Source organism: Rana temporaria, chromosome 4, assembly GCF_905171775.1.
Source record: "Rana temporaria chromosome 4, aRanTem1.1, whole genome shotgun sequence".
Classification (NCBI taxonomy): Eukaryota; Metazoa; Chordata; class Amphibia; order Anura; family Ranidae; genus Rana; species Rana temporaria.
Window position 1 is genome coordinate 187,312,889 of NC_053492.1, and position 26,882 is coordinate 187,339,770.

At 42.1% G+C, this 26,882-nt stretch overlaps 1 protein-coding gene across 1 annotated transcript in view; it reads left to right on the forward strand.

Moving 5' to 3' along the window:
• The window catches only part of LOC120936827 (probable cation-transporting ATPase 13A4), a 110,691-nt gene that overhangs the window by 55,376 nt on the left and 28,433 nt on the right, over positions 1–26,882 (forward strand). Inside the window, exons 11-18 of the mRNA XM_040349524.1 lie at positions 1,280–1,437; positions 6,876–7,064; positions 12,300–12,361; positions 15,385–15,535; positions 15,635–15,718; positions 17,707–17,866; positions 18,868–18,985; positions 25,498–25,622. Coding sequence (XP_040205458.1) covers positions 1,280–1,437; positions 6,876–7,064; positions 12,300–12,361; positions 15,385–15,535; positions 15,635–15,718; positions 17,707–17,866; positions 18,868–18,985; positions 25,498–25,622 — 1,047 coding nt within the window. The remainder of the gene's footprint in view (positions 1–1,279; positions 1,438–6,875; positions 7,065–12,299; positions 12,362–15,384; positions 15,536–15,634; positions 15,719–17,706; positions 17,867–18,867; positions 18,986–25,497; positions 25,623–26,882) is intronic.

Consider the following 26,882-nt stretch of genomic DNA (forward strand, 5'->3'; position numbering starts at 1 on the left):
AAGCTTTGCATGGAATTCAATCAGCTTCTAACTTCAACCTGGAAGGTGACTGGTTTCAATGCAGAGGTGCACCAGATTTTGCACTCTATAGTTTTAGTAAATCAACTCCTATGCCTCCTACTAACCAATGTCATTGAGACAAAAGTGAAGTGAAATCCAAAACTTTAAGTTGTCAGAATAGGGATAGAGGGAAAATCTTCCCTTGAGAACACTTGTCATAGAAAAAATGGTCTAATTTCTTTCACTCTGGAGAGGTTACTTATCACTTCCCGTTGTGTATAGGGAATGTGAAGTAAAAGGAAATCAGATGACAAAAAAGAAAAACAATTGCTTCTAACAATGTCCAAATCTTGTGATAGCACCCACTTTCATAATTCCCATTCACTTTCTTATTTCCCCTCTTTCTATCTTTAGATTAAATTCACTTAGGGCTGCTGCAAAACAGTAAACATGCTGTGTAAGCTGCCACCACAAATTGTGTAGAAGTCAACTATGCCAAGACTTTTAAGGCACTACTGCTATGACAGAGAAAGCTGAGCTGACAATTGATTTAAATATATATAAAGGGGCATGTATCATTAGTTTAACTATGTAGCTATGAAAACACATCATCCATTTTGTGTATACATATTTAGGCTGCATTCACACCTGAGCGTTTTGTCGCCTGAAGCGCGACGCTCAAATACGCTAGAGGGGAAAAAATACAATATTCCCTATGGAGATGGTTCACATCTGCACGCCAATACGCCTGACGCCGAACGCCTGAAGCTCAAACAAGTTCCGGACCCTTTTTTGTCGCGCGTATCGGGCGGTTTGGGCGTATTTGAGCATTTCCATTTCCCATAGAAAGTAATGGAAACGCTCGATTCAAGCGACTAGCGTGACAACGAGCGTTTGCTACGGGCGTTTCGTCGCTTTAATCAATAAAAATTTTCACCCAGGCAGAAGATTAAAAATATCTACCAACATAGCAACAAGTGATGAAAAGATGATCATTTTTCCTATTGGCTAAAATAAAAAACGTTGAAGTACAAAAACTTCGGACGACGCTGTATGCAAACGCACAAATAAGCATGAATAAGCGCGACAAAACGCCAGAAAAAAATGCGCGAAAAAACGACCGAACAACCGACGCTCAGGTGTGAATGCAGCCTTAATGGGCATATGAGGTGTGTGTTTTATATGCATATCATATTAAATATGTAATACACAGGTGAAACTGAAATATTAAGTATTTTGGTAAATAATACTATGTTTTCTTAACTCTAATGTATCCTAGGATTTAACACAACTAAAGGTGACATGGTGAGATCTATATTGTATCCCAAACCTCTGAACTTCAAACTACACCGAGATGTAAAATGGTTTTTCATATTTTTGGGATTTCTTGCTGTTGTTGGCATACTCTATGCTGTCATCATATTTGCACAGAGACAGGTACTACAATATAACTATATATACTTACTTTTTTTTTGCTTTACAGCAGAAAACAAGAGATGTCAGTGGTATTCCAGTTTATGTATGTTATATTAGAATTTTCTTTAGTTTCTGTTTGGGAAGGAGATGGAAGAATAAAAGTAGGCATAAGCATTATTGTCTCTGACATAAGGATATTTTTTCAGAATGTTGAACGACTTTTTTTTTCTACTTAATTCACTAATGGATGGGGAAATCACCCCCACTGAGGTATTGTAGTTAGTGGGGAGACTTCTTCTCCCTCAGAATACACTGATAAGCACTACCGGCTATAATCGGTGGTACTGATTGTGCAGAAATTTTTCAACGAGGAGGTTATACAGAAGTCGATCCGTAGATCGACTTCTGAACAACCAGCCTGACCATACATGGATCGAAATGTTGGCGGTCCATGCTCAACCTGGACAAATTTCGATCCATGTATGGCCGGCTATTGGCTTTTATGCTTTAATTGTCCAAAACTGGATATTCTTGACATAAAAGATAGAAATGCTAGCATATTTTAAAGCGGGGGTACACATTTTTAACATTAGATTGAGGCTAATTACGGGAAGCACAATCGGGTGTTTTTTTTAATTCAATGTAGTACTTACCGTTTTAGAGATAGATGTTCTCCGCCGCTTCCGGGTATGGTCTTCGGGACTGGGCGTTCCTATTTGATTGACAGCCTTCCGACCGTCGCATACAGCACGTCACGAGTTGCCGAAAGAAGCCGAACGTCGGTGCGGCTCTATACGGCGCCTGCGCACCGACGTTCGGCTACTTTTGGCAACTCGTGACGCGCTGTATTTGACGGTCGGAAGCCTGTCAATCAAATAGGAACGCCCAGTCCCACAGACCATACCCGGAAGCAGCGGGAGAACATCTATCTCTAAAACGGTAAGTGCAGCATTGATTTAAAAAAAAACCACCCGATTGTGCTTCCCGTAATTAGCCTCAATCTACTGTTAAAAATGTGTTTTTCGGGTGAACCCCCACTTTAACCTCCTTAGCGGTATTCCCGAGTCAGGCTCGGGGGGAATTTTTCATTCCAAAAGCGGTATCCCTGAGCCGGGATCACATTGCAGGATACAGGGGGAAGTTACTTACCTTGTCCCTGGATCCTGCGATGTGTCACCGCTGTGTGTGCGGGCTCCTCCGCTGTGTCTCCCAGCTCGATTCACAGTGCCGAGTGCCAAGCGACGTTACGAGTTTGGCGCCAAATTGAAAAAGTGAAACACACAATACATATACAGTATACTGTAATCTTACAGATTACAGTACTGTATCACATAATTACACACGCCCTTTGTCCCTAGTGGGCTGCCCAGTGTCCTGCATGCAGTTTTATATAATAAAAACTGTTCTTTCTGCCTGGAAACTGGAGATTGTCCATAGCAACCAAAAAGTGTCCCTTACATCAAAAGTGCTTTTAGACCAGCTAGAAAACAGCGATAATAAATTAGAATCACTTGCAGAATTGAGCGATAGAGATTTGTGGGAAAATTTAACATCAAACAAATGACAGCGACAAGAAATAAGAAGTGGACATACAGGGACAAATAGCTAATGCGTTTCACATCTTAAATTGATGCTTACTCATAGCTGACTCAGCTATGAGTAAGCATCAATTTAAGATGTGAAACGCGTTAGCTATTTGTCCCTGTATGTCCACTTCTTGTTTTTGACTGTTGTCTTGCATGTTTTTTTGGATTACTTTGAAGTTCTTTGGATTTTATCCTTTGCTATTTTTGAAATAAAATTTGCCTAATCAAAGTGCGGCAGTCCAGGATGATTTTTTTCTTTCTATGGATTAGTGCAGAGCCTGCACCTGACGGTGTAACAGGGCGGGAGCATACTACAGGTGTTCAAGGGCTTGGAGCGGTACTTTTTCCTTTGTTTACCTCTGGCTCAGACCCTTTGGTGCCTGCTCACCACAAATACTGAAGTCTGGTTTCTGTGTTTACAAGTGACAGCTCTGCACTCTGTATGTAATGCAATTATGGTATTTAATGCCCCTTTAAGAACCTCCTACTGTGCATGAAATTCGACTGAACACACCCACTATTTGATGTGATGTGTAGAGGGAGGGGTTTTGTGGGGCCGTGGCTAAATTGCAGCACCTATTGTTTGAGAAAAAAGCCCTGTTTATACTCAGGGACTTGTCAATAGTAAGAAAAATATTGCATAATGACTTTGCATAAATGCATGTGAAGGTGCGTATGCATATACACAAGTAAAATCTTCTAGCTTCCAGATTGTTTTGCATATTTTATAATATTACTATTACTATTAAAATCACTATTTAAATTCATGTATTCTTGGCACCTTTTTCCTTGCATGGGGCACAGAAAAATTACCACCAAGGGGGGCCCAGACAATGACTACCAAGAAGGACACAGACACTGACCACCAAGGTGGGCTAGAGACACAGACCATCAAGGAGGAGAGTATATATTGACCACCAAGGGAGCTTAGACACTGATCACCAAGGGGGGTATTTCTGCTCTCACCCCTTCCTGCTCTCACCAGTGTCCTCACAGCCTGCTCCTTTGCAACCAGTTCTCAGTGCCCATGATGACAACAATCAGAGCTGCTGTTAGAATATGGGGCCCCATACAGCCTAAAGGGTTCCCCCCAGGTGTATGGGTGCAAGTGTACAGACCCAAACACAGACAGTGTGCATTTGGGGCTGCTTACCCACACCTAAAAAACTGTCAAATTAGGACCTGCAGCTGTGTTCATAGGGTCACTGCTTCCCCATAGAGTAAGCCTAAATCTGACACACGCAAAAATGGGCTGCCATTTAGCAGACTTGCAGTGGTGCCATTAATTGTAATGGCACCCTATGCATTTGCAAACCCAGGCATTTTTGTGTTTGCCAAACCGTATGGTAACAAAGCACCATGTGGTTTGGTGCGATGCACTTTCAGAACAGTCAAGAGGTTCTTTTCTATTTTTCTCTCTGGTAGGGCTGCCCTACATATGGAAAGCACTTGAAAAAGTGCCAGCACTTGGTTACGCCTGTAGGTATGAACTAAGCCTAACAGATAGCTCCAGTTGCATGAATAAACCACTCATTCACGTTGCCAGAGTACCTGTGAGAATGAGCCTATAATGTGGAACTATATACACATTATTTGCGCTGCAATGTCCTGGAGCTCCGCACTGGCAGCTGACATCTGGAGCGCAATCCATGCCTCACTTAGGCAGAGAAAGGAATTGAGGGCACAAAGTCTTCAATTCCTTTCTCCGCAGCCACAACTGAACTGGAAATGAATGAACAGGAAGCCCTCTGTACAGTGGCTACCTCTTCTTTAACAAACTGAAGCACAATAAACACAGTTTACTATGCTTCAGTTATAAATCCATACCAGAGCGATCGTGTTGATGGCTCACTATGGTCAACTAGGAAATTAAGGAGCTAGTAAATATGACATATTTACTGACTCCTCTTCGCTTTTCATCCTGAACCCAATTTCCCTGTGCTCCACAGCAGTTGCAGCGGGTGGGGGTGAGAGAAGAAAGATCTGGCAGCGCTGCAGGGGGGCACAAAGGGGATTAGAAGCTGCTGGAAGGGGAAGTCGGAAAGTGAAGGTGGTAAAGAGAGCACCGGGAAGGGGGGAGGGGTGTCATTATTACTAGAACCGATCCCCCTGTGGCACTCCCCCTGCAGCAGCTGAAAAAGGTTAGAAGGGTCAGAAAGAGAAGCCGGCTGGACTGCAAGAAGTGCCATGGGGGATCAGTCCTAGTAATTGTACCACCACCCATCCAGGCGCTCTGATCAACCCCTTCACTTTACAACCCTCCCTTCCTGCAAGTATCAGGGGAGGCAGTGAGAGGTGGCAAAGTGTGAGGGAACCCAAAAATTAAATATTCCATTGGTGCTGTAATTTATGTCTATACTCCTTTACCCTTGTGTGCATGTGCTTGAGTATACAGGCATATAGACATAAATTACTGTATTTACATGTAAAATGTTCTATTTTTTTTTTTTTTGGCTCTGTATGCAGCGCTGCTGTACTGATATTTACACAGCAGTGTGGATTGTGTTATAGACAACAATGCATTTAATTACAGTTCTGTAAACAATGTGTCACTTTTTCTTACCATGACTTAAGCATTCTCTACTATAGCATATTTGTAACAACCACAACATTCTTATGTAAAAAAATCTGTTTAGCTGTAACACACTTTTAATTCACTTAACCATACCGGGCCTATTCTGGCACTCCTCTCCTACATGTAAATATCATATTTTTTTTGCTAGAAAATTACCTAGGACCCCAAAACATTATGTATGATTTTTTTTAACAGAGACCCTAGGGAATCAAATGGTGGCAGTTTCAACTTTTTACATCACATGGTATTTGCGCAGATGATGTTATGCCGAGTAAATCTCCATAAGGGACACTTTTTTACAAGTTTCCAGTTTCCAGTTATAGAGGAGGTCTTGGGCTAGAATTGGTGCTCTCGCTCTAACGTTCACGGCGATACCTGACATGTGTGGTATGAACGCCGTATACAAATGTGAGTGCGATGTACGTATGCGTTCGCTTCTGCATGCAAACACACGGGGACAGGGACACTTTAAAAAAAAAAATTGTATTGTTTATTTTAGTTTTAGTTTTTAGCTTTACACTTTCCCTTTCAATTTTTTTTTATCACTTTTATTCCTATTACAAGGAAACATCCAAGGAATAGGGCTTGACAGGTCCTCTTTATTGAGAGATGTGGGGCCTATAAGACCCCACATCTCTCCTCTAGGCAGGAAAGACCAAGATAAAAAAAAATGATCTCTGCCTTTCCAGCCGAGTACACGGCAGTGTTTACAACTGCCAGGCTGAACGTCATAATGTTGTGCCCAGGCCTCCGAAGATCATAGAGACTGCCGGGGAGCATCTGGTCATTGCTATTCTCTATGGTGAACTTATGGTGCCGGTGGATTCCTTCTCCGGCTTGCCGATCGCATAGGCGAGTTAGTAGAAGCACCGGAGGGCAGCAAATTCCAGGACGCCATATGACAGTCTTGAGTGGGAAGTGGTTAAATGCCACCCTGGCACAAAGGGACACATGGCACACCCATTACCAACTTTTAAACTTTTTACCAGCTGGATCTTTTGCATTAGTTAAATAAATACGGTTTTGTTGACTGGAGAGGTGCAGCATTGCTGTGTAATTATTGTCTTTCATTTCCCCTAACTTGGCTGGGTGTTTGTGTGCAACCCAGTCAACCGGTATAAAAACTGGCCTTCAGTAACTCACCCTAGGCTTAAAATATCTATACTACTGTGCATTTGACAAAAAAGGAGAGTAATAAAATAAAGCTTCATAAACAAGGTCCATTAAACACTTTGAGAACTTTTTTCCTTGATCATGTTTAATTAGTAAATGTTCTATATATATTTCTTTGATCATAGGTTCCTGCTGGGAGAATAATTGTGGAATCTCTAGTACTTTTGACCTCTGCAATTTGTCCAATCATTCCAGCAGCTTTGACAGTTGGGATTCTTTATGCTCAAAGTCGACTAAAGAAGAAGAGCATCTTCTGCATCAGTCCAGACAGAATAAACATGTGTGGGCAGCTTAACCTGTTCTGTTTTGATAAAGTAAGAATGAAAAATCTATCGCTATAGTTCATTACTTCAAAGAAACATTACTACTTTAAATAACATATCAACAGCGTGAAAAACGTGAAATTATAAATATCCCATTGCTTTTGTTTGAATTGCTTCATTTCCTGAAGTCTAACAATATGATGTTGGTAGGAACTTGAATGTAAATGACACTGGAGCCATACCATAATAAGGACTGGTCATCTCCACTGTAGCAGTAAGTAGAAAAAAGTGACCACGCTTGTTCTGAATTTAGTTTGGCTTAAACTATTCACACCTGGGTGTTTTTTTATAGCTTGAAGTTCCAAAAAGTTCAGCATCCAAAATCCTATGGTTTTCAATGATGTCTGTTGAGTATAGTGTTGCTTGTAGCTTGAAGCTTGTACAGTATTTTAAAAAAGTACCTGAGCTTCTTCTCAGCTTCAAGCTTCTTCTGAGCTTCAAGATTCAGGCATTTTTGGCCCGAAAAGGGACGCCTGAAATAACACCTGCATCCTTCCACCTCCCTAATAGCTAGCATTGACTAACAATAATAAAAAAAAAATGCTCAGGCAAAATTGATCAAAATGTGTGTAAAACGCAAAAAAAAGAGCCTGTAAAATTACCAAAGATGCTTGGCTCAAGTGTGACTGCAGCCTTAAGCTGGCTATACCCTAGTCAAATTTAATTCAAAATGTTTGGTTTTAAGAACTTTTGTTTGATGTTCTAATCATTAGTTGTGTCATATCAATGTTCATTTTTGACCACAGTGACTAGAAAGAGCAGGATGAAAAATGTTTCTCAAATTTCTAATAATGTATGTGATTTTTGTTCCAGAAATTACATTCAATCCAATTTCAAAGAAAACATGATTTTGAAGTACTTTTGAATGCCATTAGTCCAGTCATCAAATGTAGAAAGGGTTTCATATAAATATTTGTGCAACTATTCGTACAAATGTATGTTGAAAATTGTACTAGTGCTAAAGCCAGCTAAAGTATATGTATTGTATGTCTGATGGTGTGTGAAAGGGTTAGAAAAGGGGTATATACGGCTGCCTGTGTCCCTGCTGGGGAGTTTCATTCTTTCTGTGAGGCCGCGTACACACGGTCGGTCCATCCGATGAAGCGGACTGATGGTCTGATGTGCCTACACACCATCAGTTAAAAAAACGATCGAGTCCAGCGCGGTGACGTAAAACACAACGATGTGCTAAGAAAAATGAAGTTCAATGCTTCTAAGCATGCGTCGACTTGATTCTGAGCATGCGCGGGTTTTTAACCGATGCTTTTGCATACTAACCGTTGGTTTTGACCTATCGGTTAGGCGTCCATCGATTCAATTTTAAAGCAAGTTCTAAAATTTTTGACCGAAGGACAACTGACCGATGGGGCCCACACACCATGGGTTTGGACCGATGAAACGGTCCTTCAGTCCGTTTCCATCGGTTTTGACCGACCGTGTGTATGCGGCCTTAGCTTTTCCAATCTGGAAACCTATTCTGGGGACAACTGTCTAAAATATCCTCTTGAGGGATCTCCTCTTAGTTCCTGCTGTGTCATTGGGACGGAAAGGAATATACCCCCCCCCCCAAATAGGATGCAAACTGACCACAAAAAAAACCTGACAGGGGTCTTAAACAGTTCCTACAATCAAAAATGTGTGTACACTTTAAGATACACTTTTAACAACCAACCAGTACGGTAAGTCTACTGTATATCCTGTACTCTGATACTTTACTGGCTGGCTGCTTGTATTGGGTTGGTGGCTTACTCTGTAGTAAAACAAGGACCCAAAGCCTGTATCTTCAAAAACATGTCAGCTATGGCAGATCCAATATTTCTATTCTGACAGGTTCTTTTCAAAGTACTGTTGCAATCATTCAATAATGTTCATTTTGAAGCCCGGTAATTCCATTATCACTTTTTTTATTTCACATTTCCCCTGTATTTGCTCCAGTGAGCAGGAAGACAATCAATGATGGAATCTAAAGCTATTAATATGAATGGTATTGTTCATAGATAACATTGTATAGCCATTGTTGTGCCGATTCATAATTTGTTCTATATTGTATATACATGGTCAGTATTTCTGGGAAGTAAAACCTTTTTCTTTCACTTAAAGCTGAAGTTTAAAAAATGTTTCTGAGCATACAGCACCATAATATCCTCTAATGCCGCGTACACACGATCGGTCCATCCGATGAGAACGGACCGATGGACCATTTCATATGTTAACCGATGAAGCTGACTGATGGTCTGTCGCGCCTACACACCATTGGTTAAAAAAAAGATCGTGTCAGACGTAAAACACAACGACGTGCTGAAACTAAGTTTAATGCTTCCATGAATGCGTCGACTTGATTCTGAGCATGCGTTGATTTTTAACCGATGGTCGTGCCTACTAACAATCGGTTTTGTCCTATCGGTTAGGAATCCATCAGTTAAATTTAAAGCAAGTTGGCTTTTTTTTAACCGATGGTTAAATAACCTATGGGGCCCACACACGATCGGTTTTGACCGATGAAAACAGTCCATCAGACCGTTGTCCTCTGTTTAACCTATCGTGTGTACGAGGCCTAATAGTTATGTGAGTCCTTTATCCTCCTGGCTGTAGGTTACTGCACAAATCCCGCCTTTAGTGATACCAGATCCTACCCACAGTGGTGATCTTCTTACTCTGCATAGTTTTCGGCTTGTCTTCACGCACCCTTCCCTTCTCCTCCTCCATTCCCTAAGCTCTGTATTATTTTCACAGAGTGCAAAGTATTCTGTGAATGTTGGAAAGGGATCCTGTAATTCATCCATCTGTCCTCCATCCACAGAATGTCTTGCATTCTGTGAAGATAATACAAGGTGTTTTGTGACTGGATGAGAGGGGTGGAAGAGGAGGGTGAGCAGAATGATCCTTCACTGTTACAGCCTTAGCAGTTAACTCAGGCAGCACCAACAGTTCTCGCATAACAGAAGGGAGGATTTTTACAGTAATCAGCAGCCAGCAAGATGTAGGACTCACTTCATTTGAGTTAAGTTTCATTCCTTGTGCTATATTCCTAAAACAATTTTAACGAAACTTTAGCTTTAGGCTGGGTTCACACCTATGCGAATTGGTTGCGGCTTAAACTGCGTCCAATTCGCATAACATTATAAAATACATTGATTTCAATGAGGCTGGTTCACATATGTGCGATGCATTCGCACTGCACATTGCCGAAAAAACGTGTGCGTTTTCTAGGCATTGCGGTGCGGCTCAGGTGCAAAATCAGGCCCATTATCTTATATGGGTACGCATCTGATTCACACATGTGTTCATTTCTCTTCCGGATTTCTCTCATTCACCTCAATACACTTCCCCCCTCCCTTCCCCTCGGTCTCCAAATTTGCATCTAAAACGGAGATGATCTGCTGAACAGTTCTCTTATCTCTCTGCAGAGATAAGAGACCTGAAATTCGCACCGCACAAGTGTGAATCCGGCCTCAGTATACAATATATCTTTAACATGTTATTCTGTTACTTTTCTGGCATCCATTCACATAGTATGCTTAAAATTTGATGTCTAACAATCCATGGCTTGATGGGTACAAATGAACAATGCAAAAAAACCTTGCTTAATTGGCCAGGTTTGATATGTTTTGCTACTTTTCATGTACTCAAAGATAATTACAAAAATCATTATTGCTGACCAATAAATGCTGACATGGGTGTGTCTGTGTGAACAATTATGTTGTCAGGTAGATTGCATTCTAAAAGGTTGCAATTCAAGTATCAAGTATGTGTCCAGCTTTGGTTACACTCCACAAAAAATCAGCCTTAAAGAGGAGTTCCACCCAAATTTGGAACTTCCTCTTAACCCACTCCTCTCCCCCTTACATGCCACATTTGGCATGTAATTTTTTTTGGGGGGGAGTGGGGGCTTCAGCACGAGTGGGACTTCCTGTCCCACTTCCTCCTTCCTGTAGGCGACTAAGCTTAATCGCCTTCAGGAAGTGGCTGCTGTAGGCGATCGCCTAGGACACGTCACAGGTCCTAGGCGATCTCCTGGCCAATTACACGGCGCGGCGCCGGGCCGCGCCGCTCGCGCATGCGCAGTGCCGCGCCGCTCGCGCATGCGCAGTGGGTGCCCGGCCATGAAGCCGATAGCTGTCACGGCCGGGTGCCCACACTGAAGATGAAGACGCCGGCCGGGGAGGGGGGGAGAGGAGCGGAGCCCTGGCCGGCGCGTCGCTGGAGCGCTGGAGCAGGTAAGTGCCTGTTTATTAAAAGCCAGCAGCTACACTTTTTGTTGCTGCTGACTTTTAATAAACATACAAATGGCTGGAACTCCCCTTTAACAAAGTTTAATTAATACCATCATATTACTAAATCAAGCCATCACCAAATTATGTGAAAAAAAAATTGTGATGAGTGCAAAATCTTTAGAACACTTACTAAAATATATAGTGAGGGTCACTGCTCAACAGTGTGTGTACCAATTAAAGTGCAAACATGCAATGTGCAACTAAACCATGCTGTAATCCAAAAATGAGTGGGCAACAAACTCCAAGTATCAATAAACAGAAGACAAATGATAATATATGAATGCGCAAACCAATAATAACTGAATGGTGAAGAAATAGTAAATGGGCAATATAAAAATAAGAATAAGTACAAAGTACTAGGGCTGATAAGAAGTCAGATCATAACTTCATGTGCTTCAGATATGCAGCATACTCCAAATGGTGGTCCTCCTAATTTGTATAGCTACAAAACGGCTTACTGCAGAAATGTTGTCCTTAGTGTGCAGCTTCCTGATACTTTTACTGTTGATATTGTTGGTCTTCAACAAAATGGAGGCTCACAATGTGGATGAATCAATCACCAGAGAGAAGAAAAAAGAAAAGCTCTCATCGTGAAGTATTAAAACTAGGGATTTAATGAATAAAACAAGTGGGCGCTTACAAGCAGGATAAAAAAAACAAGCAGGGATAAAACCGTGTACTCCACGTCACTTCCAGTCACATGCAGTATTCCTGACGTGTTGCGTCACTTCACGTGACTTCATCAGAGGAAAGTTTTCCTTAGCTGCACACTAAGGACAACATTTCTGCAGTAAGCCGTTTTGTAGCTATACAAGGCACATGATCTCTGGGATTGAGGTAAGCGCTCACCAAATAATGATAATACAAAAATTCAATTGGAACTAATAAACAATATTGATCTTTTTATTTATTTTTTATGTTAGCACTAATCTATTTTTTGACTCCCATATAGACTGGCACTTTAACAGAAGATGGACTTGATTTAATGGGTGTTATATCATCAGGTGGAACTTGGTAATTAAATATTTATTTGGTTGCTTCTTTGCTGCTTACTATATTTAGCACCACACAGGAATATTTGCAAGATTTATAGGTCTATTTAAGGAAAAACAGATATCAAGATTTGGGGGGATTAGGACATAATTTGTAAATTATCCGTATTAATCTAGATATTTGCATTATCCAAGTTATGTGTCCTGATGCCCGTGCCCATCCCTGCCTCTTGATTTGTGCTGCTTAAACCAGATCCCTAGCCACTTCAGCCACGGAAGAATTTACCCCCTTCCTGACCGGGCCATATTTTGCGATACCGCACTGTGTCACTTTAACGGACAATAGCGCAGTCGTTTGATGATGTACCCAAACAAAATTTATGTAATTTTTTTCTTCACAAATAGAGCTTTCTTTTGGTGGTATTTAATCACGCGGTTTTTATTTTTTGCGCTATGAACAAAAAAAGAGCAACAAGTTTGAAAAAAGAACAATATTTTTAACTTTTTGCAATAATAAACATCACCAATTTTTTTAAAAAAATCTAATTTCTTCATCAGTTTTGGTCAATATATATTCTTCTACATATCTTTGGTAATAAAAATCACAACACGCTTATATTGATTGGTTTGCGCAAAAGTTATAGCTTCTACAAATTATGGGAAAGATTTATGGCATTTTTTTTTCTAGTAATGGCAGTGATTTTTAATCGGAACTGCAACATTGCGGCAGACAGATCGGACACTTTGACACATTTTTGAGACCGTTGACATTTATACAGGGATCAGTGCTTTAAAAATGCACTGTGTAAATGTCACTGGCAGGGAAGGGGTTAACACTAGGGGTCGATCAAGGGGTTAACTTTGTTCCCTCAGTGTGTGTTATAACTGTAGGGGGAGGAATTGACTAGGAGGAGAAGACAGATCGTTGTTTCTAGCTAGACACACAATATCTCTCTCCTCTCCTCACAGGACAGGGATTTGTGTTTACACACACACGTCCCTGTTCTGTCTCTTGTACCCGCAATCGCACGTGGCCAACAGTCATCACGACCGCCGGCCACGCGCATAGCTTAACCCGCAGTGCAGCAGGTGCACCTGCTATGCCTTCTTAAAGGGACAACATACAGCTATGACAGCTTGCGGGAACGTGCCAACCTGCTGCTGTATAATGACGGCGGCTGGTCAGCAAGCAGTTAGAGTCATCTATGAGGCTAACATCTACTTTTGGGATTAATTAGAGAAGTAGGCAATGATTCACAGATAATGAGATACAACCTTTAGGAGATGCATATGTCTGGATCAGGAATTGCAGTCATGATATTGATATAACCCAGTGGCGGCTGGTGCTCAACATTTTTGGGGGGGCGCAAACAAATGAAAAAAATAAAAAAAAACAATTGCAGCCACACTGTGCCCATCAAATGCAGACACTGTGCCCATCAAATGCAGCCACTGTGCCCATCAAATGCAGCCACTGTGCCATGCCATCAATTGTCGCCACTATGCTATACCATCAATTGTCGCCACTGTGCCATCAACTGTCGCCACTGTGCCATGCCTTGAAATGCAGCCACTGTGCCATCATTTATCACCACTGTGACCATCAATTGTCACTACTGTGCAATGCCATCAAACCACCGCAGCCACTATGCCATCAATTGTCGCCACTGTGCCATGCCAAACGCAGCCACTGTGCCATCAATAGTCACCACTGTGTACATCAATTGTCACCACTGTGCCATCAAATGCAACCACTGTGCCATGCCATCAATTGTTACCACTGTGCCCACATCAATTGTTACCACTGTGCCAACATCAATTGTCACCACTGTCGCCTTTTTATTGTTGCCACTGTGCCCTTTTATTGTTGCCACTGTGCCCTGTAAAATGCTGCCCCCTTGCCCCCCCGCCCGGCACTTACCTTTCTGGGGTCAGCCATCCTCCTTCCACAGTCCCTCGATGTCTTCTCCCGCCCTTGATGATGCTTCAGCCAATCAGGTTACCGGTAACCAGAACCGGTGAACCTGATTGGCTAAGACGCCTGTCAGTCTTATCCAAGGAATGCACCCCCCGTGCGTCCCCTGGATAACTATTTGGAAGCCGATTACAGCCTGTGGGCTGTTATCAGAAAGCCTATCAGAGCCGCTGGCTCTGATAGGCACTTCCAAAGCCAACCGGCTGCCGTTATTTAGATGGTCAGCGCTCGCCAGGGGGACGGCCATCTGAATAGTGGGCGGCAGTAACAATACACAGATTTCAATTGTCACCACTGTCGCCTTTTTATTGTTGCCACTGTGCCCTTTTATTGTTGCCACTGTGCCCTGTAAAATGCTGCCCCCTTGCCCCCCCGCCCGGCACTTACCTTTCTGGGGTCAGCCATCCTCCTTCCACAGTCCCTCGATGTCTTCTCCCGCCCTTGATGATGCTTCAGCCAATCAGGTTACCGGTAACCAGAACCGGTGAACCTGATTGGCTAAGACGCCTGTCAGTCTTATCCAAGGAATGCACCCCCCGTGCGTCCCCTGGATAACTATTTGGAAGCCGATTACAGCCTGTGGGCTGTTATCAGAAAGCCTATCAGAGCCGCTGGCTCTGATAGGCACTTCCAAAGCCAACCGGCTGCCGTTATTTAGATGGTCAGCGCTCGCCAGGGGGACGGCCATCTGAATAGTGGGCGGCAGTAACAATACACAGATTCATGCAATGCATGAATCTTATGTATCGTATTGAGTGGCGGTGCGGGAGCCAGAGGGGGCGGCGCTCCGGCACCCTCTATGGACGCACTGCCACTGATATAACCACTTGCTCCCCAGGCTGCAAAAAAAAAAGATCTCTAGGCTGGAATGGTTAAGTGTCATTAAATTAGACCTATGCTGTAACATTAATCCAATGTTATGTTAACCATATTTTCAAGGCTTTTTTAAAGCTGAAGTATTTAATAAGGTGATCTCCGATGAAAGGGAGGATCAGCTAGTCTGAAAGCTTATGATTTTTATACCAATACTAGCTTATTTGATTTTGCAACATCTGTTATCTTTACCACAGTTTCCAGGAAATTCTTAAGCATGACCAATTGAGTGAGCTTTCCTGGGGGCCCCTGTTTGGAGCAATGACAAGTTGTCACTCTCTTATCATGATTGATGGGAATTTACAAGGGGATCCTCTGGATTTGAAAATGTTTGAAGCTACTGGCTGGGTAATATGAACAGTATAAGCTTTTTTTTATATATTTATTTACATAAAAGTAAAACACATAAATAGTAAAGCTAATTGAATGTATTTTTCACCCAAACAGGTATTAGAAGATAGTAGTTCATGTGATAATGAGGAATCATCAAGCCAGAATATGGTTGTACGACCTCAGCCTGGATCATATAATGTATGTCTCTGAAAGTAATTGAACAAAATTGAGTGTAAACACCACTTCTGCTGTATTTTAAATATAACGTAGTGCCACTGATTCACCAAAGAAGTAGGGCATGTTCACTTTCAAAGTCAACTTTACCTATAAATGTTAGTATCCAGTTATATTAAAATAAATAATACAGGCCTTTTTTTAAAGCAATCTACTGAGCTGGTCAGAACTGACTCTTGAGGGAGTCTATTCCCCCTTTTTTAACAGCTCTTAGGCTGCGTACACACGGTCGGACAAAACCGATGAGAATAGACCGAGGTTTCGTTTTATCGGTCTAAACCGACCGTGTGTATAGCCCATCGGTCTGTTTTCCTTCGGTCCAAAATTTTTAAACATGCTTCAAAATCGAACCGATGGACCGCTGCCCGATCGGTCCAAACCGATGGTTAGTACAGAAAGCATCGGTTCAAAACCTGCGCATGCTCAGAATCCAGTCGACGCATGCTTGGAAGCATTGAACTTCGTTTTATTCAGCACGTTGTGTGTTTGACGTCACCGCGTTTTGACCCGATCGGTTTTTGGAACGATGGTGTGTACACACATCAGACCATCAGGCCACTTCAGCGGTGAACCGATGGAAATGGCCCGTCGGACCATTCTCATCGGTTTGGAACGACCGTGTTGTACGCGGCCTCACTGTAAAGAAACCTTTCCATTTTGGAGATGTCCTCAGTAATGACCTTAAAGTGAATAACTCAACACCAAGTTCACTATATAGACCACCTATGTATTTATATATGTGTTGATCATATCCCCCCTTAATCTCCTCTTCTCAAGAAAGAAAAAAATCAGTTCAAGTATTTCCAGTACAGGACTCTCCTTCCCCTAATACAGATCTCCCCCAACCCCCCCAGTACAGACCCCCCCCAGTTACAGATCTCAGTACAGATTTATCCACCTAAGTACAGCTCTCTCCCACCCAGGTGAGGGTTGGCAGCCTTAGGCCTGGGGGGCGAGTCCAGTCAAGTGGCCCATTGAACCACCGAATCAGCTCACCATCCATGGCCCATCAATGCAGCCTCACCAGTGCCCATCAATGCAGCCTGATCATTGAGGAAGGTTACATGGGGTGTATGGGGGGGGATAGAGGGTCAGCTAGGGGTGTAAGGGTCTCTCACCTCAGCAGGACCTTGCACGCCATGTCCTGACTCCCTGGCACGCCCTGCCTCTGCCTGCTTCCAAGAATCCGATCCCAGGGAGTTGTAGTTTCCTCTGCGCTGCTCTGTTTATCACCCACTTGGAGCTTGAGCACGGACTACAACTCCTGGATTGCAACAGCTAGTGGTCGGTCGCCATGGCCGTGCCCCCGGGCCCAACTTCCTAGACCAGAATAAAAAAGAAAATGGTAGAAGGCAGCGGCTGCCGGACATTTTAAACATAATTTGGGGCGGCCTTGGAGGCAATTGCCACCCTGCCCCCTGGCCCAGCCCTCCCCTGCTCCCACCTGTACATATCTCTGTCCCCCAGTACAGTTCTCACCCATTACAGATCCCTACCCCCAGTACTGACACCCCAGTACTGATCTTACCTAGTACAGCACTCTCCCTCCTCAATAATCCATTTACTGGATAAGGCAATTCACAGTGAGAAGTCCTCCCTTGGGTCATGTGACCTGAGCTGAGGAGAAGCTAAGGAGAACCTCCCTTGCTCTAAACTGCCTAGCTCCCCCTTTTGGAACTGCCTGTATGACAGGTGGCAGAAGATGCCCTTATCCGCACCCCTGCTTTTAGTGTTTAAGAGAGATCATAGCTACAAAATTGGTAAAGAATCGTGAGTATTAGCTAACGATAGTCTTCTGTACACACCTTAATAATTTCTGGGCATTGCATCACACCCAAAGTTTGTTTTCTGCTCAGTTATTGTTTAACTACACCCTCATAGTAGATCAAATATTGATTGTTGAAAGCAATACTTTGTTGAAAATAATAGTATTGTTATCTTATTCCTTCCAGAACACAGTGCTTGGAGTGAATGTTTTGTTCCAGTACCCATTCTCTTCATCCATGCAACGTATGTCTGTAATAACTGAGGTTATCGGAGGTGATGGTGAATTAACTGTTTACATGAAGGGAGCTCCAGAGATGGTGGCCAGTTTCTGCAGACCAGAAACAGGTAGATTTTATGTATTTAAAAAAAAAAAAATGTTACCAGGCTAAAAAAAGATCATTTGTAAAAAAATAAATTAAGGTGTTATAGACTCATGTAATAAAAATTTATAGCACTGACATCTACCATTTTTAGGAATAAAAATATTGGAATGCAATCTTTTACTAATAGTTATTAATTATAAACATGTTTCCTTACCCTCACACTCACCTGTGGAGGATTGTATTTCATCCTGCTAGGCCATTGCTGAAAGGGACTTGTAGGTCTTATGATTACCATGTAAGTGACTTCTAATAGAGTAGCCATGCTCTGTGTGCAAATGTATCTCATCAAAACAAGACTAGAAAAAAAAGTGTTACCATTTTTTATACACTGAATATAAATGCAACTAACCAGTCACTTGCAAAAGATGTACCTGTGCATTTAAAATTTTGTATTAAACATCTTCTCTTCTCAGTCTTAAAACTTTTTGTGTGTTTACTAATGCCTCGTTTCCACTGAGAGGATCGGTTCGGGTTGGTTCGGTATGGTACGCTATTTTGAGTGTTTCCATTATGAAAGCGGCCCAAACAACCAAACCATAATGCACCATTCTGGGTCCTGCTTCAGATGTGGGGCCATAGAAAATTGTACGGTTCGGTTAGGGCAGAGCTACAATACATTCCACAGATTGGCGGACATGCTAGGCATTTTTTCCAAACCCTGCATGGCCCCTGATGGCCAGTGGAAGTGCTCACCTAAATAGGCTGGACCATTCTAACTGTTCCAAACTGTACCGACCCGAACCGTTCCGCTCAGTGGAAGCAAGGTATAGGTGATTTTTTTAAGAAAACACAGCACAAGTAAGCAGTAAAATATGAAGACTCTAGAACTCTTGTTTCATATTAAATATAACTGCAAAAAATCTACTGTGTCCTATAAAATTAAGCGGGTAATTGGGCTATTAAAGCTTAGACTAGTTTCTGCTTTAGTTAAACTTCACATCCTCACAATGATTTTCTTTGTAGTTCCAGAAGAATTTTTACAAAAGTTGGAAATCTACACATTTCAAGGGTTACGAGTCATTGGAGTAGCATACAAAATTCTTGGGAATGCCAATAGGGATGATTTAGAGAGTATTGAAAGGTAAGTTAAAGACCAACAATTAATTTTTTTGGACCCATAGGTTTCCACCTTCATCTCCCAGCAGGCTGCAATGAACCTTGATAGTTTTCCAATTTGTTAAATAAATAAAATAAAAATATTTAAATTTAAGTTTTATTTAACATAGCTGTGGGTTCTGGCCTAGGGCTGACCTGGGGCTGTCTTGTCAGTTAATGAAGGGGCCAAGGGGGGCACCATTGCTAGACTATGCTTAGGGCATCATTTGTCCATAATCTAGCCCTGATTATTTTGAACTGGAAGTTAAACCCAGCTAGCTTTCGCTGCCTGTTATATAATTTCATCCTGAATTTAAAAAATATATTACAAATGCTGTTATTGTATAAACAGTGAAACAAGCTTTACTCACTTCACTTGCAAGTTAAAAATCCTCTCTAAGCTATGGATCTTAGTGCCTAAGTAATCTGTCTGAAATGAAGCCAAGTATTGCAATATAATGTTCCAGGCTTCCAGGAATTTCATGCAGTTTATATCAGACTATTCTCTTTTCATTTGCACATTAGAAATGATTGAGTCAGCTTCACATAGAATGTATAAATCCTGTTAACATATGATATAACCTATAGTTAAAGTGAATTTAAACAGCTGCAACTGCATTTAGACACCCATAAATTACTTGATCCGTTTCAATCAGGCTTCCGTCCGGGTCACGGAACAGAAACAGCGCTGCTCAAAATATGGGATGACGCTCTAGAGGCCGCAGACGAAGGAGAATCTTGTCTCCTGATACTGCTGGACCTAAGCGCGGCTTTTGACACTGTAGACCACGGACTACTACTGGCTAGGCTAGCTGAAGTAGCCGGAGTCGCTGAAGGTGTTTTACCCTGGTTCTCCTCCTTCTTGGAAAACCGATCACAAATAGTGAAACTGGGGTCTTTCACTTCTGAAAAACGTACGGTGTCATGCGGAGTCCCTCAGGGATCTCCCTTATCGCCCGTATTGTTTAATATCTATCTTCGCCCTCTCTTTGAAATCATCAGTAACCAGAAGTTACTTTACCACTCCTATGCAGACGACACACAACTGTATTTCCGCATCTGCAACAAAAGGGATCATTCTCTTGAAATAGAGAAATGCCTTACTCTAATAGATAACTGGATGACAAACAGTTATCTTAAACTCAATGGTTCAAAAACAGAACTTCTCCTGTTTCACGCTAACCGGAAAAATCACCCCGTGTCAACATGGACTCCCCCACCCATTCTGGGTAAATCACCCCTAGCACCAAAGTCAAAAGTCTCTGAGTCATTTTCGATACCTACATGACAATGGATGCACAAATAGGGTCAGTAGTCAGCGGATCCCACCATCTGCTGCGCCTACTACGCAGACTCACCCCCTTTATCCCGAAAGAGGACATTGCAGTCGTGGTGGGAACAATCATGAATTCCAAACTCGACTACGCAAATGCCCTCTATCTAGGACTCCCCAAATACCAAATCACTCGTCTGCAAGTCGTTCAAAATACGGCCGCTCGACTAGTGACTGGGAAAATACCATGGGAATCAATCTCACCTTCACTGAGATCCCTTCATTGGTTGCCAGTAAAATACAGAATCACTTTCAAGGCACTCTGTCTAATACATAAGTGTATTCAAGGCAACGCCCCCCAATATCTATGTGAAAAAATAAAAGCCCATAACCCCAATCGTATTCTGTGATCCACCAATCAAAACCTCCTCCAGATACCCAAAGCCAGATACAAGTCCAAAGGAGATCGAAGATTTGCAGTCCAAGGACCCCGCCTGTGGAATGCACTACCAACCACCATCCGACTGGAGTCGGACCACTTGGCCTTCAGGAGAAAGATTAAAACCCATCTCTTCTGAGGTCAAGGGGTTCCTTACCCATGAAATGAATACAGCGCCCAGAGGCGATTCAGTTCGCATGTGTTGCGCTTTACAAGTCTCTCACTCACTCAAACCCGATTCATGAAATTTGACCTTGGCACATATATCTGTAGTGTTTTCTTATCTCTCTCCAAAGACCTGAGTCCCATGTGTTTCTGTTTTGTTTCTTTGTTATCAGCATGATAACTTCTGACAAGTTCTCCAAGATGGAAGATAAAAGCAGCCTGAAATGTTTGTCGTTGGAGGTTGCTATAGATTAGCAGAGAGCTTGTCTTGTCACAGCACAACTCTGAAAGTATCTTTGTTCTTCTACCTATGTGGAAGGGGGATGTGTGCCTTTCCTCCAATCAGCTGTCTCCCAGTGTAAGCCAAGACTACACTCTCAGTGTTGAATGAGGGAGTGAAAATTCTAACACGATGTAAGAATTCTAAAGAATATAGAAAGGAAAAGACAGCAGATATGCATGTACAACTTATGCAGGGAGATTTGTTTTATCCATGTGTATCCTCTGCGGTTGTTCACTTCACTGGGTATATGTGAGGGTTTACATCCACTTTAATTTGAAATTATGTTAGATAATTTTTATAAAATTTAAGGTATTACAAAAGTTAATCATTTTGCCAAAGTGAGATTCACAGGTACCTGAATGTATGTGAATATTGCTCACTATCCCTGACCCTTAACAGTTCACTCCTACAGTATACTCTTATAACACATAACATTTTATCCTCAGATTTGGAGAGTGAGGTAATCCCTATTTAACCCCAAAAGGAATTTGCATAGTTCCTTATTTATATCATAATAATCGATGGAGGTTGGCAATTCCACTACCTTCCAAACATTTAAATTGAATATCTCCATTGTTTTCTTATGCCTCGTACAGACGAGCAAACATGTACGATGAAACCGGTCCGCCGGACCGTTTTCACCGTACATGTCTGCCCGGGGATTTCTGTATGGTGGCTGTACTCACCATCATACAGAAATCGGCGCGTAAACAATACGCGGGGCGTGGCCGCGCCGTCGCCGCGACGATGACGCGGCGACGTGGGCGGCCCTGCCAGTTCAATGCTTCCACGCATGCGTCAAAGTCATTCGACGCATGCGAGGGATGGCGGGCGCTCGGACATGTATGGTAGGTCTGTACAGACGACCGAACCTGTCCGAGCGGACAGGATTACAGCGGGCTGTTTTAAAACAAGTTGGGAAATATTTGCCCGCTGGAAAAAGGTTCGGCGGGCAAATGTACGCTGGAATCCTGTCCGCTCGGGCCTACACACGACCGAACATGTCTGCTGAAACTGGTCAGCGGACCAGTTTCAGCAGACGCAGACATGTTCGGTCGTGTGTACGGGGCCTTAGACTCTCCTTACCCTCTTTACTTGCTACAGTGTATCTACTTTGTGATTCTTATTACAATTGCAGCATTATTCTTTTTCAGCTTTAAATATTTCCAGCATCTTTCTTTTCATTTATATGCTTGAATAAGTGTGCATTTTATACAAAGACATTTTTTGTGCAGTACATTTTTATTCAGTTTCTTTCATACAATAACACAACAAATTAAAAAAAAAACAGTACATATATCATTACAATGTGTTACAGTTAAAATTAAGTATAACTCATAAAAGTATTTTGAAAGTCGAGGTACAGTACATTATTTTGTGAGCAGAATGATGCAGTAGGAGTGACCAAGAGAAACAGTCATTCATAGAGTGTACATAAAATCACATGACAATGGGAACACTGTGGGAAGAGGAGGTGAAAATCTGAAACTCGATACGAGAGGACAACTGTAGTGGTATGACCTGTATTCAACTGGTCTCATGTCTACGATAATTAAAAAATATTATAACATGTTCTACTTTAAATGGGATGTGAGATTGTCTCCAGAAAAGACTTGCAGTGTTAAAATTACACTTTTAAAATATAGGCTGCCCAGGTTTTAGCTGTCACGGTGAGTCCTTATAAGAATGGTCTTCCTTCAAATCTGATCAACTTACAATATCCATTTTGCTGTTGGTGATCTGTATTGTTTCCAGTATTTGGGGGTTAATATTTGTGTCTGCTTTTAGGAAGTGTGGTATCAGCTGGGCCAGACTTACTATTGGGCTTGACTGGGCTCAAGCCCATGGGTCCCTTCCAATAGGGGGCCCTGCCCATTTACGTAAAAAAAAATCAAAAATATACAAGTCATTTAATTTTTCATTTAAAGTGTGTTGATTGGTCTAGCATTTTTACCTGTTCTAGGGACATTGATCATTTTTGTCCTCCGTCCAAGTAGACAAACTGTCTTTCTTTTATTATTACCCTTGTGAAGCTATGTTTGCAATATTATGCTCGGTGTCTGTCCTTTTGCTGGATGTGGCATGTTACTTTGGCTCCAATTGCTGTATTTGCCCTTTGAATACATTGCACTCTGACTTGTGTCAGTGCTTTTTTGTGCCCATGCGCAGTATACATCATGTCCTTCGGGACAACGCTAGGTTTACTATTGATGACTACACGTCATCATTATGCAACGCGGTCGCGATGACATCATTACACCCGGTCATTCTTATGAGCATGTGGGGGCATCCGAATGATACTATTTATAGCTGCGGCGGCTACCGATGGCCAAACGTGTGACGGCTCGTACGGCGGAATTATATGATCCCTCTCCATCTGACAGGTACAGCGGAAGCTCTTTCCTTGCCAGGCTCTTTGTGGTGATATTGGGTTATTTATCCCCATACACACATTAATTTTATGCTGTTTTGCTTCCCTAGGCATACCCCTTTGAAGTGGGAGAACTGTACCCTCCACTTTTCATTATGGGTTGTTTGTACCAGTTCTATTTAAAGTAATGTATAGAAGGTAGGGCCCGAAAGTGACTCAAGCCCAGGGGCCCCCACCACCCTAAGTCCTGCCCTGGGTATCAGTGATTTATTTGTAAGGACATACATAGTTTTGTTGTGGGATAAAAGGATTTTAGGGGGTCGTGTTCACTGTGGTAATTTAATCTGCGCGGTTGGTGATTGGTTTTCAATACGATTCTATAAGGCACTGCCACCAAATATGGGAGAGAGAGCTAGGTTCCAGGCCACATCTCTAACACAGGGTAAACCCAAGGCTCTCACTTACTTATGTGCACTGGATCTCAGTATCACAGAGAAAAGAGTTAAAAATTGCACTGATATTTTGGTAATGATAGAAGAAGTAAAAGTTAGGAGAACAGTTTTGGATTGGTGTTCATCAGAAAGAGTGTGAGACAATTCCTGCTCCCAGTGTTTCAGATACGCTAGAGGGTTTCGATGCACTGTTTCTAGAACCCCTGTAAGCAGGGCCATCCACATAGTGTTCCATTCATAGGCACCACTAACAGACCTCACAAATATCGCAAATTTACTAGCACATGTACATTACTATGCCCAACATTTTGCCCTGCATTCTTCCCAGCAAAACCAGATACAGGTTCTTAGGATAGGCCATGGGTAATAAGAAAAGGAAAGTCCAAATAACTTTTCAAGGCTTTACTGCATTCAACGTCAGGGCTTACATCTTTGGAACACTAGTCTGTAATCTTACAGGCAACAACTCTAGATGTCATCTACCATGACAGACATGTCCTCCCCTTTAAACCTAGGGTGAATTTTTTTCCGCTGAAACTAACACAGTCTGATCCGCAGGTGATTTCTATGACACTGGCATAACATATTCCAGAAGTTTAGCAGCAGGTGCACTCCATGGGAAGATCTGTAGGAAGGGTTGAGAAGCAGTCTCGACATCAATGCAACCAAGCTTAACTAATCCCTCACTAAACAAAGAGGACGGAGGTCCCCAGCCCTGTAATAGGATAGGGTATGAGTAATGCGGCATACCCAAGGGAGAGGACTGTGGCTATAATTGTTCATACCGGTCTGGAGAATCGATACCCTCTGAGGAGACAGGTGGTGATGGTTCCAATTCAGAGGTAAATGGTTAACTAGGGTTTCCATATGGCTTAAGGTACTCCTTTTTCATCTGGATTCATCCTGTCAACTATCCCAAAATGTAGGCAGGGCTATCCACATATGGGCATTACGTTCCATTCATGGGCACCACTAACATGCCCTTTTGCTTTACCTTCACATTAGTTTGAGTCCTCACTGCTAGAGGGAGACAAATATTGTGCATTCACAGACACAGGTACATTACTATGCCTGACACTTCACTCCGCATTCTTCTCAGCAGAACCAGGTACAGGCTCTTAGGATAGACCCAGTCCAAATACTGTAACGATTCAAGTCTTTACTTGCACAAATTCAAAGTAGACATTTCACTGCATTCAACTTCAGGGCATACATCTTTACACAGTCTGTAACTTCTCACCATTATGGTTGCAGTCATTCACACCCTCCCAGGTTGGGCCATCTATGTCCTGTCCCCAATTCCCTTTTATGCAGGGCACAATAACCTCTTCTCTCTAATATAAATTAAAACATTTTTTGCCTGAAGTTCAGCTTTAAAATCTCACTGGAATTGACGTACTGCAAAAAAGAACTATAACATTAATTTAATTAATGTTTATAATTTTATCTTATCAAATTCTCTAAAACATCTTCCGATCTCCAAACCGCTAATAAAATCAATTTTTTTCCCTGAAGGGAAGACGTTGAATGTGACATGGAGTTTCTTGGTTTGCTGGTATTAGAAAATCGTCTCAAACCAGAAACCAAACCAATCCTTGAGGAGCTCAATGCAGCCAATATCAGGACTGTAATGATCACAGGTGGGAATTGCAATTGCATTCGTAACAGTTTATAAGGAATAGATGTTGATTGCTGCTGAGTAGGCAGACATTGTTGCAAAATAAATATTAGACAAAAGTAAAACAAGGCATAAATCATACTATTGATGCTTTTTCTAGTATATTTGCTTTACTTAGTAGTGCTGAAAGCTACTCTATTTTGTATTTGTTTAATAGATAATTGAATGTATAATTTAAATCTGAGCAGTGAGTGTACAGCAAAGGCCAGCGTGGAAGAGAAAAAAGCGACACAGGGAGTAATTCAATTTTTTTTTACTAACAAGGCACATGTTAATAGGAGGATAAAAGAGAGTGACAGAGAGACCACTTTCAGTTAACTTGACTGGAACCCTTTGATTAATTTGTCAGTTTGACAGTGACATCTGAAACAGGGAACACGCAGGTGTGCATGTATGTATAATTATTAAATATCCCTATGGTACTGGACATTGGGGGTTATTTACTAAATGAAAATCTACTTTGCACTGCAAGTGCACTTGGAAGTGCAGTCACTGTAGATCCGAAGAGGACATGCAAGGAGGGAAAAAAATACAAATTTTAGCTTTCACATGATTAGATGATAAAATCAGCAGAGCTTCCCCTCATTTCAGATCTACCCCTCAGATTTACAGTGACTGCACTTCCAAGTGCACTTTCAAGTGCACTTGCAGTGCAAAGTGGATTTGCCTTTAGTAAATAACCCCCACTGTGTGTATTGTATTATGTATTATATCTTTTCATGTGACAACACTGAAGAAATGACACTTTGCTACAATGTAAAGTAGTGAGTTTACAGCTTGTATAACAGTGTAAATTTGCTGTCCCCTCAAAATAACTCAATTTATTAATTCCATTAATGTCTAAACTGCTGGTCCAAAATGGGCCCAAAGTGTCAATATTTTGTGTGGCCATCATTATTTTTCAGCACTGCCTTAACCCTCTTGGGCATGGAGTTCACCAGAGCTTCATAGGTTGCCAGGTGAGTCCTCCTCCACTCCTCCATGATGACGTCACAGAGCTGGTGGATGTTAGAGGCCTTGCACTACTCCATCTTCCACCTTCCATTTGAGGATGCCCCACAGATACTCAATAGTGTGTAGGTCTGGAGAAATGCTTGGCCAGTCCATCACCTTTACACTCAGCTTCTTTAGCAAGGCAGTGGTCGTCTTGGAGGTGTGTTTGGGGTCTTTATGATGTTGGAATATTGCCCTGCGGCCCAGTCTGCTTCAGTATGTCACAGTA